At 32.3% G+C, this 18246-nt stretch overlaps 1 protein-coding gene across 1 annotated transcript; it reads right to left on the bottom strand.

Moving 5' to 3' along the window:
* Positions 1-5015: 5015 nt before the first annotated feature.
* LOC131846850 (membrane-bound alkaline phosphatase-like) lies at positions 5016-17952 on the bottom strand (the record flags this gene model as incomplete). The annotated part of the gene is made up of 8 exons (XM_059196269.1): positions 5016-5206; positions 6946-7054; positions 7736-7941; positions 8738-9071; positions 11153-11316; positions 13340-13532; positions 14073-14246; positions 17869-17952. Coding segments are annotated over 8 exons (1455 nt in total), but the record flags the coding sequence as incomplete, so codon positions are not given.
* Between the last annotated feature and the right edge of the window lie 294 nt (positions 17953-18246).

The following is an 18246-nucleotide window of genomic DNA, read 5'->3' as shown; positions in this document are numbered from 1 at the left end:
TAATGCAAATAAAAGCTTATCCTAACTGTCTATCTATGTATGTATTATTTATTATGATACACGCATGTAGATAATCTTAACATCTATAATTTCTCTGTTAAAATTTTTCGAGCTGTGCACAATTTCCTAGTATTAATGTTTCCTGAGGATTATATTGGTTGTGGATGTTAATGTTACTTTAACAAAGTGCTTTTGTTTTAAAATTGATAATTCATTCCATAATCCAACATTACACGACGGATATTAGCCCGTTTGTGAAGGATTATATACGATGTATCTACTGTTCAGGGTTGCCAACCAAAAAAATATTAAATAAGATCAACAATTAATATATCAATATTCATATTTTAAACGCGAAAGTGTATCTGCCTGTCATTTTGTTGTCTTTTCTTTTTCGCCTTATCCGTTAAATGAATATTAATTAAATTTGACATGAAGTTAGATTGATATAGATACATATTTACATATATATATTTTAAATCTAGGAACGTGAAACTCATTTTTTTGGCTATTGTTTAAATATAAACAAAGAAATAGGGTTGTAAGGGATTAAAATGGAGATGAAAGATTGTATGGAAGTATAGTCACTTTCAAAGCTAGTAGCTTGAAACTTATTTTTTGATCTGTTGATTGAGTTGTATAGAATTCTGTATGGTAATTTTCATTTCTGAGGTTAGAATGATGAAACTATTTTATTGGGTTAGATTATTAAATATTTTTTCATTAATTGGTCAAGTTCAAGGTCTATTTTACGCGGACGAATTCGTGGGAACAGCTAGTATATATATATAAAATACGTATTATGATGAATAAAACAGACTATCTGTTATCTCAAAAAAAAAAGCAGATGTGCTCGCGGGAATCAGCTAGTCTCGTTCTATAAATCTCATCATTTATTTTTACAGAGGGTGGCCATTTTAATTTCTCGTCAAGTAAGAATACAGAACATGAACAGTTCCACTTTTGTCATTGTTTTTTAGTGCCAACATTTTAAAATTTTGTATTATTCTGTCATTCTAAAAAAAATCCTAAACGCCCCGTAGGTCAAAATATAGTACAATATTGTACGAGGTTATACTCGTATAAGGCCTTATGCCTTATAGTTCAAAAATCTTGTATATGAGAATTCTCGTACGGTTGGCAACCTTGATACTATAATATTATATACTCTGTGGTAAGGTGAACGCGTTCAACTAGGTACGTTGTAAAGGGTTAATAGTTAATACTTAGTAATTAGGGCTATGTATGTATATTGTTCTATTATGAGGATTTCGTTTGTTAATAGAATTTTGGTGAGATCTAATACGATATTAAGATACTTTACACGATTTCGGTGGTCTAGTGGTTTAGCACGTAGTGTCCCGATGTTCACAGGTTCGATTCCTCGCACAGTACAAACATAAATCATGAGTATGATTGTGTGTATTGGTTTTGGTTTTAGTATATTATATTAAAAAAGTATTTAAGTATTACTTATTTATAATTTATTTTGATAAGGATTAATAACAAGATACACAATAAGAAGCTTTTGTAGCGGCGACACTTCAATTAAATTTATAAACAAAAAAACACTTATTGTAACGTAACTATAATAGATACACACATGCTGTCGCGACACTTTTTATAGATAATGATGTGCTCTGCAAAGTTGTAGTACATCATTTTGTTCTATCATTAATAGTTTTCGCAGCGCATGCGGTGTTAGGTATTTTTTGTGTAATTTTTTACACCTTGGGTTACATTATAGGAGATTTCGTAAGGATCCCTAATTTTTTTGGAAATATAATATAGCCTATAGACACTCAGGGATAGTGTAGTTTCCTAATGGTGAAAGAATTTTTAAAATCGGTCCAGTAGTTTCGGAGCCTATTCAATACAAACAAACAAACTTTTCCTCTTTATAATATTAGTACGATGTACACCCGTGCGAAGCCGGGGCTTCCAATAACTAGAAATACATATAATGTAGTATTATTGTGGATCACTATTCAACTATATTGATTCAAGTGAGATGAGATTCGCAATAAATCCACAGACAATATATGCCTGAATAAAATTATAATATCTGTGATCGATCCGTAAATCAGTTTTTCTAAATTTATGCCCTTGTTTACTTGATGAAACGCAAACAACGACGTTTCTTATTATTTTTTTATCTCATTTTCTTTTCAAGGCCTCTATGTGGTTTCAGTAAATGTCCAGTATCTTACGTTCCTTGATTCTACATGCAAAAACAAAGATTTCTATTTTTTTTCAATCATATTCTCAGTTTATTTCAATATTTTTTATTTGAGAATTGAACTTAAATTGAATTTATATATTAATCTGTTATGGTTTAAAAAAATGAAGAATTGTAAGGTTTTACAACAATTGTGTTAAATAACGTGGACGGTCACATGTCAAATTTAATATAGTGTATAATAGTTATATATATTTTTATATTAGCGTAATATACTGTATATAAATATATATACGCCTAAAAATATAGTATAATATACTACGCAAAATTTTTCAGTCGCAACCAACCCTGGTTCTGAGTTATATTATGTAGTACTAACTGTGCTCGCGGTTTCATCTACGTGAAATTTATAGCCTACATGTTATTCTGATGCAAAAGCTATATTCCTGTAAAGTTTCATAAAAATCCGTTCAGTAGTTGTTGTGTGAAAGAGTAACAAACATCCATATTTATAAACTTTCGCATTTATAATATTATACATATTAACATTATCTTATCTGTGGTTATATGTAAAAAAATATCTCATTTTCCATGGTTGCATTTTTACAAATAAAAGTCAATATAAAAAAAGTATAAATATATATTTATTCTAATTTGTACAAGATTAATAATACGTCAGTATAGAATCCATAACAATATTAACTATTTATATTACTAAAACAATATACAACTAAATAAAAAACTAATATAAACCTTATAATTATAATTCTATACTCGTCAATAACATGTTTAAAAAAAACATCTTCTTTCTAATTCTGTTACTAGCCTTTTTCAATATAAAACACATACAGAAAAGAAAAACGTAATTAAACAAAAAAAAAATCATTAAATACTTTATAGCTTTTTCAGGTATTATCTTAGAATTATTTACTATTAGGTATATACTTTTACTACAGCTCGCCAGTTCAGCCAGCGGAATAAAATTATACGTTACATATTTCAGACTAATTTTCTAGTGATGGAAACACTGACAACAAACTGAATAAATTCTAGAGACGCCTGTAGGATCGTCCATGGCACGTGGGATATATAATCATGTTAAGTGTGGAATTCACTATTATGAAGCCAGTTGACTAAGCCTCTAGATACAAATTCCCATCTATACATATAAATAAAATTAGAGTGTCTGTTTGTAATATTGAAATAACCGTTTTTACTACATGCATATAAATATAAATATAAATACGGTACATATACCAAAATAACATTTTTTACAATTTTTGTCTGTCGGTCTGTCTGTTCCGGCTAATCTCTGAAATGGCTGAACCGATTTTGACGGGACTTTTATTGGAAAGTAGCTAATGTAATAAGGAGTAATTTAGGCTACTTTTATTATAGAAAAATTCTTTTACTTTAGAAAAAATAAGTTAAATACCACGCGGACGAAATCTCGAGTACAGCTAATCTTAAATAAGTTCCTTTTGTAATTGTATCAAACACAACCTTTTTTTATAATACACCTATTTTTTCTTTATTCGGATCCATCAATATTCATCCAAATCACTCAATCATCTGTACCAATCCATGCAATTCAAAACTGCTTAAACAGTTTCTTTGTATTCCATTCTATTCCATGACATTATTACTTGCTCATACGTAAGCAGATGCAAGAAGTGAGCATTTTTGCATGCATATATTGAAGTCAATTAAAAACACTTAATTCTTTACCATGATTGGTGTCACAATAACACCAAACATCATTACCATTCAAAAATATACTTTACGGCTTGGAGGTCTAGTGCTTTTTGCACGTTTGGTGCTGCGCATAACACAGTTGTCTACTAGCCATAATACGAGTATTGTTTAGTTTCGGCCTTCTTGTGGATTAACTTGGGTTATTACTACTATTATATACAGATACCAAACAACTGACAGAATTACTTAAATACTTTTTTGCTTTATTTATTTATAGATTACCTTGAATATGGTGTAGGTTGTCTATAGAATTGTCTCTAATATTGTCATTAACAAACAGTCTATCTATTATATTTATAGTATTAATTCAACAAATAGATTCGTGTTCGAGAGCGTCGTGTCCTAGCGATTTAATATTCGGACTTTCGCACAAAAGTTCGTTTGTTCAAATTTTACTGATATAAAGAAATTGTATGGCAATTGACATTTCTAAATGACTCTCGAAAGTAACATCTACCGATATCAAACTAATAAGTAATTAGAGAAATTACGGTAGATCTCTACCAAATTGGATACAAATAGAGCGAAAGCTGGGTATATCAAATATTGCGTTCACCACAACATCGTAAGTTGACAATGCCTATGACTACCCTGTCTAGAGATAACAGTCGCAATGTTATGTTTATTTTTGAGTAACAGGCTGTATTCAATACTAGTTATGAATAAAGTAACATATTCTCAATTTGAGAAGTATGTTTTTAATTTGCTTATACTTAAGTAACATATTCTCAATTTGAGAAGTATGTTTTTAATTTGCTTATACTTACAATTACAAGGAAAAATCCCGGGATCTTACCACATTTTATTTATTTTTATTGAGTTCCCCTATATTTTAGTATTGTTTCAACCGCCATGATCACGGGAAAACTGAAGTACAGTGGGTAGATGGTAAATAAATTTTGCGGGCAGATGAATATCGTCTACCTTCACACGTCTTCGTTTTTTGCTACTATTGAAACTCGCTTTATATTCATCTCGGCAAACTATACTCACAGTATCTTCACGTACACTTAATACACTTTCTGATCGCGTTTTGTTTTAGTTTAATTAAATTTCCTATATTTGTTTTATTAAATTTCTATCAATGTTCACAGCTCGTGAATCCTGGGCCGATGCAAGATGCAAACGCGATAGCGTGAGGTATGTAGTTCTGTTCATAGTTCCCGCTGAAGATATGTGACCAGGGTCCTTTCGCGAAGACAGCCACATCTTCGCCACCATGAGTCTCGCGGGATATTGGCACTAGCGATGGAAAGGTGAAGTTGAGACTCTCTGCAACAGATTATAATTATATATATTACTAGCTGTACCCGCAACTTCGTCCGCGTGGAATTTAACGTTAATTTTCTAAAATAAAAGTAGCTTAAGTTACTCCTTTAAAATTTAAAAGAGCAACACACAATAAAATGAGACAGCTTTCCGTGACAGCTTCGTTCTTCTTGTGATAAAAAACAAATTGTTATGACTATTCAAAAGTGCTTAAATTAAGTTTATTTGAATAAATGATTTTCTATTCTATTCTATTCTATTCCTTAGTACATTAGCTACCTGCCAATAAAAGTCCCGTCAAAATCACTCCAGTCATTTCAGAGATTAACCGGTACAAACAAACAAAAAATGTTGTAAAAAATTTTTGGTGTATGCACCGTATTTATATTCATATTAATTAAAGTTATTTCAATATTACAAACAGACACTCCAATTTTATTTATATGTGTAGATGTAGGTAACGGAAATGTTAACCATCGCCTGTACAGAATTAGTTGGAAATGGTATATGTATACAAAGCCGCAAGGATATGAAAGTACTCATGGTTACTAACAAGTTTTGTACTTCAACTTTCCCTGAAATTTCGAAGAAAAATTTTATTACCCATATTTTTGCATAAAATATATTAATATTTTAATCAAAGAAGTTTAAATACACATCCATAACATAAGATACAGTGATAACAACATCTTATCAGCCCTTTTGTAATAGGAAAATTTGTAATGATATTGAACATTTTTATGAATGAAGTCGTGGCGTGCTTTTTTGGTTACGACTCCTAATTACCATTCCACTAATCAATAACGTTAGCTGTTTTTGATTGATCACCAAATAATAGAGTTATTGATTTTTTGTAATAAATAATACATGCTTATTGTATTAAATTAAATGAAACGGTCTTTATTCGTTATATGTATGAAAGAAATGATCGCTTTCATAAATAATATCATTTTAATTTATAAGCATGATTGTTAATATCGGTCAGGTTATTTTCTACATTTATTATGCACTAGCCATTGTCCGCGGCTTCGCTCGCGTTAATTTATCCCCTTAGGGGTGGAATTTATCAAAATCCTTTCTTAGGGGATGCCTACGTCATAGTAGCTTTATGCATGCAAAGTCTCAGCCCGGTCGGTTTAAAATTGACAAACTTTCATCCCCTTGGGGGTAGAATTAATCAAAATCCTTTCTTAGCGGATGCCTACGTTTTAACTTTTATCTGTATGCCAAATTTCAGCCCGATCTGTCCAGTGGTTTGGGCTGTGCGTTGATAGATCACTATGTCAGTCACCTTTGAGTTATATATATTTAGATATATTAAAAAAAAAAATATATCTATGTATTTATATCAATTCTCTAGTATCTATAAAAGCTTATGCTTCTGCTTACCATGGGACTAGATGACGTTGTGTGAATTATTCAGGGTTATTATTATTATACACTAGTTGACTCGCGCAACTTCGTCTGCATCACACTTATCATTATATATCGCCCAATTTACATGATATCTTTTTAAATTATAGCCTATTAGTTATTTTGATGTTTAAGCTATGTTAAAGTTAAAACTGTTTAACTGTAAAGTTAATTAAAATCCGTTCAGTGAATTTTGGGTAAAACAGTAACAAACATCCATAGTTACATACTCACCAACTTTCACATTTAATATCTTACTAATATATATTAAGACATTAAATCTAAACTGACTACCGTCAAAATTAACTTTTAAATATTGTGTTACTTACTTATATCTTCCAATTGTAGATTGGACCTTGCGTATTGCTCTTCATTTCTGTACCCTGGACCGTTGGCGTAGCTTAGGGTCATGTATGGAAAACCATCCGATGCATTCATCTAAAAAAATTAGAAAATAATATTTTGTTTAGTTGGACTTTACTGACGATCTGGTCAAGAACGCAGGAAAACGTTGGTTGTGAGCAGCGCAGGACCTATCGTTCTGGAGATTTTTATGGGAGGCCTTTGTTCAGCAGTACACGTATTTCGGGCTGAAATGATGATGATGATGATGATAGATAAATAGATGGAGTGATTCAAGAGGAAGGTTTATATGTATAATACATATAGACTCGTGCGAAGTCTGGGCGAGTAGGTAGCCTTTTATATATCATTTAATCAATAAATTTATTTTCTATATTGCTGGAATGTGAACAAGTTGGCTGGCTACTTGATGGTAGTTCTCCCATATGCAAGTACATAACCATGGATATCAGGTCATCATGTGATGATCGTAGATATACCTCATATGTCTCCATTCCAAAGGACTAGATTGTTTTGCTTCTGTACACTGCAATTTTACTGTCATATTCAACCTTCAACCCAAATATTGCTTACAAAATAGCTGCTGGGCGGCTGAAATAGGTGAGACTGAGGTACCAACACTGTGCTAAACTAGCTACTACGTAATCATGAATAGGCAGCTTTTACCTTGCGAAAATCAAACCTGTGACCATCGGAAGTAAAATAATGTGTTTATACCACTAGACCACTGAGGTACGTTCAATTTTATTTTCTTACCTTATTCGTAAATCCAAGAATATCTGACCCCCGCTTGCTATATCCGCTATAGGTCATAGTATGACTGTGGTCTGAAGTCACGACAATCAAGGTCTCTTCAGGGTCAACTATCCTCAGTGCTGCTTCAACGGCTTTGGCAAACTCGGCTGTCTCATCCAACGCTTTACGAGCTTTGGTTTCGTGATGTGCCGTGTCTATTCTACCACCTAAAGTAATAATAATAATAAAAATATTTTTTGTTTGAAGCTAATGTCACATTATAGGGGTGAAAGGGAATTGCTACCATATCAGGTTGACCTCAAGTTGAGATTACAACCCTGACTTACGCTCAAAGATCGAGAGTTCAAATTTTGGTCCATTAAAAAAGGTCTATGTTAATTTACTTTTCTGACTGACTTTTCAGTAATGGAAACACCGATCAGAAATTTAAAAATATCTCCCTGGTTTGCTCGCTGCTTGCCACGTAAAATGCACTTTTTTCACGAAGACTATGATCTTCTTCTTTTACTTATATGTAATTACTTTGAGCGTCTAAACTCTAAACCAAACTGAAGTGTGCCCACAATATTGTGGCTACATTTAAAGACAGTAGGTTAGTAGAACCCATATGGTCAATCGAATCTTACATCTTGTACTTACAAAATAAATATTATTATATAACCTCTAGAACATATATTTTATATCATAATTATAATTAGATTTAATCTTTACTATCTATATGTTTATTTTAAGCTTATGTACGAATTATATTAATTAAATTGTGGTCGTTATTTCACTGAGAAACTAGATGGCGTTGAAGTCACTGAAAATCTGCTTTAGCGGGGTACGCTGGCCAATAGTTGCTATTGACTGTAACAACTACGATGGTGACAATCGACTTAAATATTCCTTGGAATAGGGGTAAGTCAAGTGTTGTATTCACCACCATGTTGACAGTTAACAACCCCATCTTCTGCCGACACCATCTTCGATAACTATTTTATTTAATAATATAGAACTCACCCTCAACGAATAAGAAGAATCCATTTTCATTCTTCGATAGTAACTTAATAGCTTTTTCAGTCATCTCATTCAATGATGGGTCATCATCACCAGCCTCTAAATTGTATGGCATATGATCCGGAGAGAACAGACCCAAAACGCTATTATAATCTGCCACATTTAGGTTCAACAATTCGTCTCTGTGGTATATATATTTTGCTACATCACCCTGAGATCTCTTGTTGTGAAGCCACTCTTTGATCAGATCTTTACCGTCTCGTCTGTGCCCATGGAAACCCTCGGAGTCGCGTTCTTTTTTTGAAATGAAGTTTCTTCTTCCGCCGCCAAAAACTACCTATGGATCAAAATATAATTTGTTATTTTAATTATCTATGACGTTTCGATGGTCTAGCGATTTAGCGTACGCTTTTCTTCCGAAGGATGACTCGAGTTTGATTCATCTGACGTTGCAAACAATTGTATAAATCATAATAAAAGTATAGTAGGTATGTATTTAGAAAAAAAAATATCTATGCATTTGTATCGGTTGTCTAGTACCTATAACACAAACTCTGCTTAATTTAGGGCTAGACGGCACAGACGATAGAGTATTTATATCAGTTATCATGTACCCAACATGACTAACTGATATAAACACTTAATTTATTTTTTGTGAATACATAATATAGATAAGAAACACCCAGACCCATACTGGCCTTATTTCTCCGTTTTCTTTAGTCTATGCGCTGCATATTTAACAAAAATAATTATTTAGTTAAATAACTACCTACTATTTTTTAATTAATGAAATAATAGGTATGAATAACTTATTTGTTCTTATCTTTTCAATTATTAATAGATTGCGTATATATGTATATATTATATTTATTTTCATAGAAGCCCTATTAAACTACATTAAATTGATGTAATTTAGAAGAATTTATCCGTAACTAACGATCTTATTCATGCTTATCTCTAATTAGAATTTAGAGTAGCGAAATTCTAATGAAATAACAACTCTTCTTTTATGGACGAACAAATTTATACAATTATTATAATTTGAACGTCTAAACTTTACAAAAAAAATTAATTAATTTACTCCGAAACATAGAATATTATCTGCATTATGTAATTAGATATTTATGGTTCTGTGGATGAAGTTATATTGATCCATTTATTAAGACCTTTTCGAATTATACATTGTATAATTTTAGGTTATTCTTAACACTTGTGTTTAATTTATCGTATCTTACAAAATTATAATGAGTCTATGTTTATTCCATACCAACTTACGAATGTAAACTTTCTACAAAGTAACTAAATGATTTGTATTGTTTTGTTTAATTTCTAATAGTATGTGTGTTTGGCGAACAGACACTAGGTTTACTTTATTCTTTCCCTTATGATGTCTCGTTTAGAGGCGAAAAATGTATTATAATATGGATGTAGATCTGACAATGTTCGGAGTTTCATTGCTAGTGGGGGGTCATAACGGTTTCTACAGCGGTGGTCAGGTTTCCACACTGAATACTTGTTTGGAGTTTGATCATTAGTGGGCAAGGTGTTAATGCTTCCAGTGGACGGAAACCTGGTCGGTGGGCAGGTTTCCGTAATGTTTGTGGTCTCACACAAGCTAAAAGTGGCGAAATAGAAGTAGAAATAATCTTTATTGAAATAAACTCATTACAAGCACTTTTGAATAGTCATATTTTGATTCTACCACTCATTCGGAATACAGATTCATCACAAGAAGAATGAGCAAGAAACTTGTGTGTTGCTCTTTTTAATAGATGTGGTTTTTATATAAATAATTACAGTATAACAAGTAAGAGGCATGCGATAATCAACATAGAAACCGCTACGAGCTCATTTTTAGTGCAATCAGATAATATTGTTCGCGCTATTGATTTTAAGTTTTTCTATAAAATAAACATAATACAAATACATTAAGTAATGAAATGGACTTCCGCAAAATAATACTAAGATTTGTATACAGTCGCAAAGCAGCTTGCTCTGGAAGCTGTGCTTTGGTTGAAGGATGAGATATGGTACTGAAATTATAGGGTATGAAGGTATGATATCATAATAGTGGCAACACCCGAAGTGGTACCACGTGATCACATGATAACGTAATATCCGTGATGCTGATCATGTGTATAGGCGACGGTTGTAACTTACCATCAGGTGGGATGGTAACAAAAATTTACATCTTTTGATTTCTTTTACGTAGGTGGCATACGGCCCATTTGAGGGTAAACGGCTACCACAGCCCATGAACACTGTAACACATGTCACGTGTGCGTTGCCAACCCTTAAGAAACCTTAATACACACTTCTTGAAAAACTCCATGCTGTAGTCGCTCGATAAAACCTCAGTAGTTCATTCCACGATCTAAGTGTATGCGGGAGGAAGTTCCTCTGAAATTATGTACTTACATTAATGTTTTTCCCAACCCGTCCATTAACAAGCTGTGTGGCAATGTCGTCGCAACGTAGACCGTGTTTCGGTAGGTCAGAATCTGCTTCCCATTTTCTGTCGGCTGAATGGGCGTATGAAGCTGCCGGTGAGGCGTGCGTCACCCGTGTGGTTGTCACTACACCTGGACATTATATATATTTTTAATGAGTAATCGAACTAATGTTAGACATAGATACCTATATAAGTAAATAATGTAAATAAATTGACTCTCTTATAAACAAATAAAATAAAAAAATCTGTTCAGTTTCTTGTTAGGTCTTGTCCATTGAATATGTTTACTGAACTGGGCGGTAGGGAAAAATTACAATATAAAAAATTTGACGTTCATAAGCGGCTAGAATGTCCTACATGAATGACTTATTTTTGATTTAGTTTGATTTGAAAGGTGCACCCGCTTGTGCAAAGGGCATGCGCTAGCGGGGCACCAGTGGAGGATGATAAGATTTATGATAGTTATGAGCTCAGATCACTCTATTGCGACATCTAGTCTACTAGACATTAGTCCACATTACTGACAATCCCCTTCTCCCACCTGGAAACATATGCTATTATATAGGTTACTGTACGCAGCGGTTTTGCCTGCGAGAATTGGGATAAAAAGTAAACCACGTGATAATCTAGTATAGTCTATACTAGATTATCACGTGGTTTAATTTTTATTGGTTTATATTTTATTCGTATACAGATATATATCTATACTGTATAGATATATATCTATATATGAATAAAATTTCATTCGATTCTACTTAGCTGTTTAAAAGTAATTGTAATTGTATATTAGTAATTAATCTATACATTTAAATAAAATTGGAGTATCTGTTTGTAATATTGAAATAACCGTTTTATACTACATGCATATGAATAACAATAAAATATTTTTTTTTACAATTTTTGTCTGTCTGCCTGTCTGTTCCGGCTAACCTCTGAAATGACTGGACCAATTTTGACGGGACTTTTTTGGCAGGTAACTGATGTAATGAGGAGTAACTTAGGCAACTTTTATCTTAGAAAAATTCTATTATTTTAGAAAAATAAAGTTAAATTCCACGCGGACAGCTACAGCTAGTATTAAAATAAATTTACACATTTATAATATTAGTAGAAATAAAAATTATTATTTATGCATTAATAAATTCGAATTCGTAATTATAAAAAAAATATAATTAATCAATTTCAAAATTCGAAATCTTTCAAATTTTCAAATTACCGCCATAATATACAGTAATTAAACAAAAGATAATATTATTTTTTTAAATTGACGTCATAAAAGAGTTTTGTGTTCGAAATTTAAATTCGTTTTATAATTTGTCGTTTTATTACTTAAATAACATCACTTCACTGAATATCTCTCAAATGCTTCTATAAAATTATCCTTAATTTTATATGAAAATGAAACGAGCATTTGAGTTAAATTACTGGAATCTGAAGAAATAATGAGCATTTTTTAAAGTTTTTTGTTTGTTTTTTTATAAAAATAACAAAATATAGGGCATATTTTGTTATGTCTGACACAAAAACATTGAGTGTCAATTTAGGTTTCTGTCCAGTAATTGAAACCTCTATAACTAAATTAATCCCAGTAATAGATATAGAAATAATCTTTATTCAAATAAACTACTATAAACGATAAGGATTTTTGAATAGTCATATATAGATATTTGTTCTATCTATTCGGAACATACACAGTCACACAGTAATCACAGGAAGTCTTTAAAATAAATGTTTTATGTGTATACAAATACACCCAAATGCGGACATGTCAATCTTTGCATTTAACCCTAACTACCTCATCTACGATAACAATCGTGAAGTTACATTTTTATTAATTAGTAGACGTAAATTCAAATTAAAAAATCATTTATTCATATAGGACAATTTTTATATTATATTTTTTCCTTACCGTCTAGTTTAGTATATAGATCCAATAGAGAAGAACTGAAAAGAAAGTCAATTGAATTAGAGTTTATTTAAAATGTATTTTTATAAAGGTGTCTATATCTAACATTATATGAAAATCCAGTGCTCATGCACGCTCATTATTTAAGTAATTGTTTAGTGAGTAATAAGCTAATTGCCCAGTAAGTATAATTTAAGAGACATTTTGAATTTATTTAAGGGTAATTCCAGTAGATATAAAATATTACCAGTGCTCTTTCCAGCTCTTTGTGCCCAGTCCATCAACCCAGTTACGGAATGGTAACCGTCCCTTTGGCCAGCACAGTCGCCCCGCTTCACAGCCGCGCTGAGGCCCACTGTCCCACTGTTGGCCTTCACCCCAGTCAGGTATGCTGTTCCACTGCACGCTGAGTCAGCTACATTGTTGTCTACACAATATGTCTGAAATAGTATAATAAGAGGAAGAGCATTGTTAGTAATATAGTACTTCTGGTTGACCTCTAAGCGGGTCCCTGAAAACATCGTGATAAATTCCTCGTGATTTTCTCACAATGGGCTAAATGGTCTGAGCTCATGCTTATGGTTCTCCACTGGCGACCAAGCGCAGGCATTTTTAATTCCATTATAACTCAGAGTTTTTGTGTGCTGCCTGCGAGAATTCGCACAGCGTCATCTAGTACCAAGCTTTGGAGCTTGTGTTATGGATACTAGACATCTGATAGATATACTTAAATACATTTTTTTTATAAATACGTGTATAATGTACATTCAAATTAAGATTAATGAAATAAATATTATTTCTATTCTATTTCCAAATGAAAATATATTTATGATTGTCGGTCTATTAACTCTTATGATATGCCAAATCTACCGTCAGTTTGGAGTGTTTTCAAGCTAGAACTGACTACATACTCAGCTCTTATTCTTTTCAAATGATCTTGTGCGTAATTAATGAAATACGTGTTATTTTTTATTACTCACCTTTGCTAGTCCCGTATAAGGGAACGCTTCGAAACTAAGGCGTAGTTCTTCACCGTAGTGGCCATATTTCTGTCCGAGGTACACCCTCGTGGCAGCCAGGGTTGTTATACTCATGCCATCACCAAGAAACAGGATGACATTCTTTGCTATCTTCTTGTTCAAAGGAGCTAGAACCTGGATAAGATAATAATGTATAATTTTATTATTAATATTATAAATGCGAAAGTTTGTGAGTATCGATGCATGTTTGTTACTCTTTCACGCAAAAACAACTAAACGGATTTTGATGAAACTTTACAGTAATATAGTTGTATGATCAGAATAACATATAGGCTATAATTTAAAAAGATATTATGTAAATTGGGCGATATATAATGATAAGTGTGATGCAGACGAAGTCGCGCAAGTCAAATATTACTATATTACATAAAAAATATTACACAATTATGTAAGTCTTCTGTTTAATACATTTACGAAATTTTATCGCAATATATATATCCATCCACTGATTACACATACATTTAATCCATCCAATTAACATACTGTTATATTATATTTTATTTGATTATATTTAAAGTAAACAAATTTAAAAAAAGCTATTTCTTTTTTCCAAGTAGTGGCTTCACTGAAAATGAGCGCTGCAGTGACACGCTGCAGCACCAGCTGAGTGGAAGCCCTTTCAGATTATGAGGCACAGTAACCTGGATACTTGCAATTAATTATGGCTAGGCAATCTAAATATTGTCTACTAAATACTGCCGTGTTTAAACTATGTCACCCCAACTTATATTTTATTATTGTTATTTATTTGTGTCATAGCAACATTTAAAGAGCACAATGGAAGATCGCAGAAAGTGGCAAGAGCTCCACCGACAGGAGCGTAGCTTTTAAATTATGAATGAACTAGTTGTACCCACGTTAAATTTCAATATGAATATAATAAATAGCTTATATGTTATTCTTATATATAAGCTACATTACTATAAAGTTTTAACAAAATGTGTTCACTAGTTTTTGCGTGAAAGAGTAACAAACTCCATACTTACAGACTTTTGCATTTATAATATTTATAACATGAAATAGAAATAATCTTTATTCAAATAAACACAATACAAGTAGTTTTGAATAGTTATATTTTTTATTTTATCACTCATTCGAAACCCTGATTCATCACAAGAAGAATGAGCAAGAAACTTGTGTGCTGCTCTTTCGGAGGCTAGCCATTATAAAAATAAATATTACTGTGATAATTAATTATTTTCTAACACACATTATTTTGTGTGTTGCTCGTTTGATGAATATATGAGATCAATATTTTTATGTACATTTTGTCAGTTCAATATAATCTATAATATCCTCTCAACCACACATCCTCTCAACCAGCTACATCGTATTATCCTGCAATACAGGTTATAGAGCGATATTAGCACTTAAGCTTCTATATTTTTCACTCTATATTATGCTATGCTGAATAAATGATTATTATTTGTAACTTATGTTGATATTAACTTAACAAAAATACTTAATAAATTTAAAATTAATAATATCGTTGGACAATTCAGACAGTGCCATCTAGTCCCAAGCTAAGTAGAGCTTAAGTTATTATATACTAGGTATCTGATATAAATACATAGATTATTTTTTCTAAATACATAATATACATAAAAAATATCCAGACCGATACAAACAATCATACTCAAGAATACAAATATTTGTACAGTGCGAATCGAACCTGCGACCATCGGAAGGCTATCATCGAGGCTGTAGATATAAACCTTACTATGTTTTCTAAGTTATTTTTAATTATAGTTTATAACAATTATTCGCGGGTAATACGATTGTATGTATCGTATATTATTGGTAAGTACGATTGTTTATATCTATGTGTATTTTTTATGGATGATAAAGTAATGCTGCACCCGCCTGCGCTAATGGTTTACGCTGGCGGGGCACCAGTGGAGGATAATAAGATGAGCATGGCCTTCAGCAAGGTGGACCGACGATCTGGTCAAGACAAGACTGGAAGGCATTGGATGCGTAGCGCAGAACCGGTCGTCGTGGAGATCTGTGGCGAATTAATTATAATCGCGCGGCAATTTTCCTTAATATACATCTTATCATTTGCTGAGGGTCTATTTTATTTACATTATAATTACTACCGACCCCACAGATCTTTGGGGGAGGCCTTTGTTCAGCAGTGGACGTCTTCCGGGCTGAGATGATTATAACAGTTGTCCATAGATATTATTATTTACATATGTAACCCAATTTCTATAGTTTTTGTAGGTACATATGCCAATAACATCTTTAATTGGCGTGTTAGTATATCAGATAGGGATTCGCATGGAGAAACTTTCAGAACTAGTTTACCACTTTATACTTCACCTAGTTTCTAGTTAGTCTTTGAACTTTACCCTTTGGGTATTATATTCTGACTAAATAGGTTAATTTTCTAATTTGTTACGATATATTGAGGGAGTTGGGGCGTGGCAACAATTAGTGATGGTCTTTAGGACCGCAGTCAAAACATCTAATAATAATGCAATATAACTGTGCACGACGCACCTCTTTATTTATTATTTATGTATTTTGTCTATTATTTTATATAGAAAAATATATATGATATTGTCAATTCTTGTTCTGCTATTGCTGCTGCTATTATACTTTTGTATATAATATTATATTATTGCTTCCTAAAACCCGTGTTTGCATAATTATATCTACCAGCCCCATATATATACAGTCCTTCGTTCACAATATCAGTACACACATACGTTCATTAAGTCCCAAGGTAAGCAGAGCTTGTATTATGGGTACTAGAAAACTGTTATAAATACATACATAGATTTGTTTTGTAAATACATTCATAAACTACATAGAAAACAGGCCGATATAACAATCATACGTACAAATATAAATGTTTGTACCATTATCGACCATCGGAAGCATAGTATTGACGACCTCGGTGGTCTAGCGGTCTAGCACACCGCTTTACGTCCGATGGTCGCCGGTTCCATTCCTCACACGGCACAAACATTTGTATTCATGAGTATGATTGTTTGTATCGTTCTGGATGTTTTCTGTGTATAATATGTATGTATTTACGAAACAAAAAATATCTATTTATTTGTATCAGTTATCTAGTACCCATAACACAAGCTTTAGCTAGCTTAACTTGGGTCTAGATGGCGCTGTGTGAATGGTCCTGAGATTATTATTATTATATTATAGCGGTGTACTACCTCTTTAAATGACGAGAAAGAAATTTGCGCGTTGCTCTTTAAATAATGTTATATCTTTACATTTTTAAGTTAAAACGCGTGAATAAACCTACCGACTAGCACTAAGTAATTAAAGTGAAAATATTAAATACACAATCAACTAGTAGCTGCATTGGTATTCTGTAAGAGTTTTATCAACTTATGTATATCACTCATCGCTTCGCTCAAGGCACTCATATCCTTCTCATATCTCACTCGTATTCAGTAGAAACGTTATATTTGCAAATATACGGTTCCTATCTAGCTATCGAGTTTGCTATATTTCTAAATTCTAATATCTATCTATCTCTATTGTAATCTATTTCTTCACTAGTACCTGTTTTACTTCCATCCCACTCTCGAGCTTGTCACTATAGTCGCTATCTAATTTTACAGAATATAAATGTACATTCTCACCGTGGTCTTCGCTTTGGAATTCGTAAATGATGCTTACAGAATAGCTCTACTGGTTCGAAAAAAAAACATTGTTAGAATACACGTGGTGCAAAGCAGGTCTTACCAGCGGTGGGTCTTACCTTAGATCTGAGTGTCCATTGAGCTTGTATGTTCCAGTGGTCCTTATTCTTCTCGTCAAACGAAGATTTTGGTAACGTATCTGAAAGATGAAATATTTATGACCTTACAGTATAGTGGAACTAATGCTTTAATATACTTGTAAGAGTTGCGAGTTCGATAAAATATTTGTATATTATAATTATTTGCTTTTGCTTAGCCTAGTCAGTCAGTTGTCTAGCCTCGTCACGTCGTATAACGAGTAAACCCTGAGAATAAAGGTACTGAGATTCGAATCTGAGTGACGCGACGCCAAAAACATAATTATAAATTTTACATATTTAACTGACATACCGCTGATATAAACACCATTGAATAAAATTAATATGAGAGACGAGCCT

This window comes from Achroia grisella, unplaced genomic scaffold (assembly GCF_030625045.1).
Source record: "Achroia grisella isolate CSIRO2021 unplaced genomic scaffold, CSIRO_AGI_Agris_v1 utg512, whole genome shotgun sequence".
Lineage (NCBI taxonomy): Eukaryota > Metazoa > Arthropoda > Insecta > Lepidoptera > Pyralidae > Achroia > Achroia grisella.
This window is presented reverse-complemented; position numbering and strand designations above follow the sequence as displayed.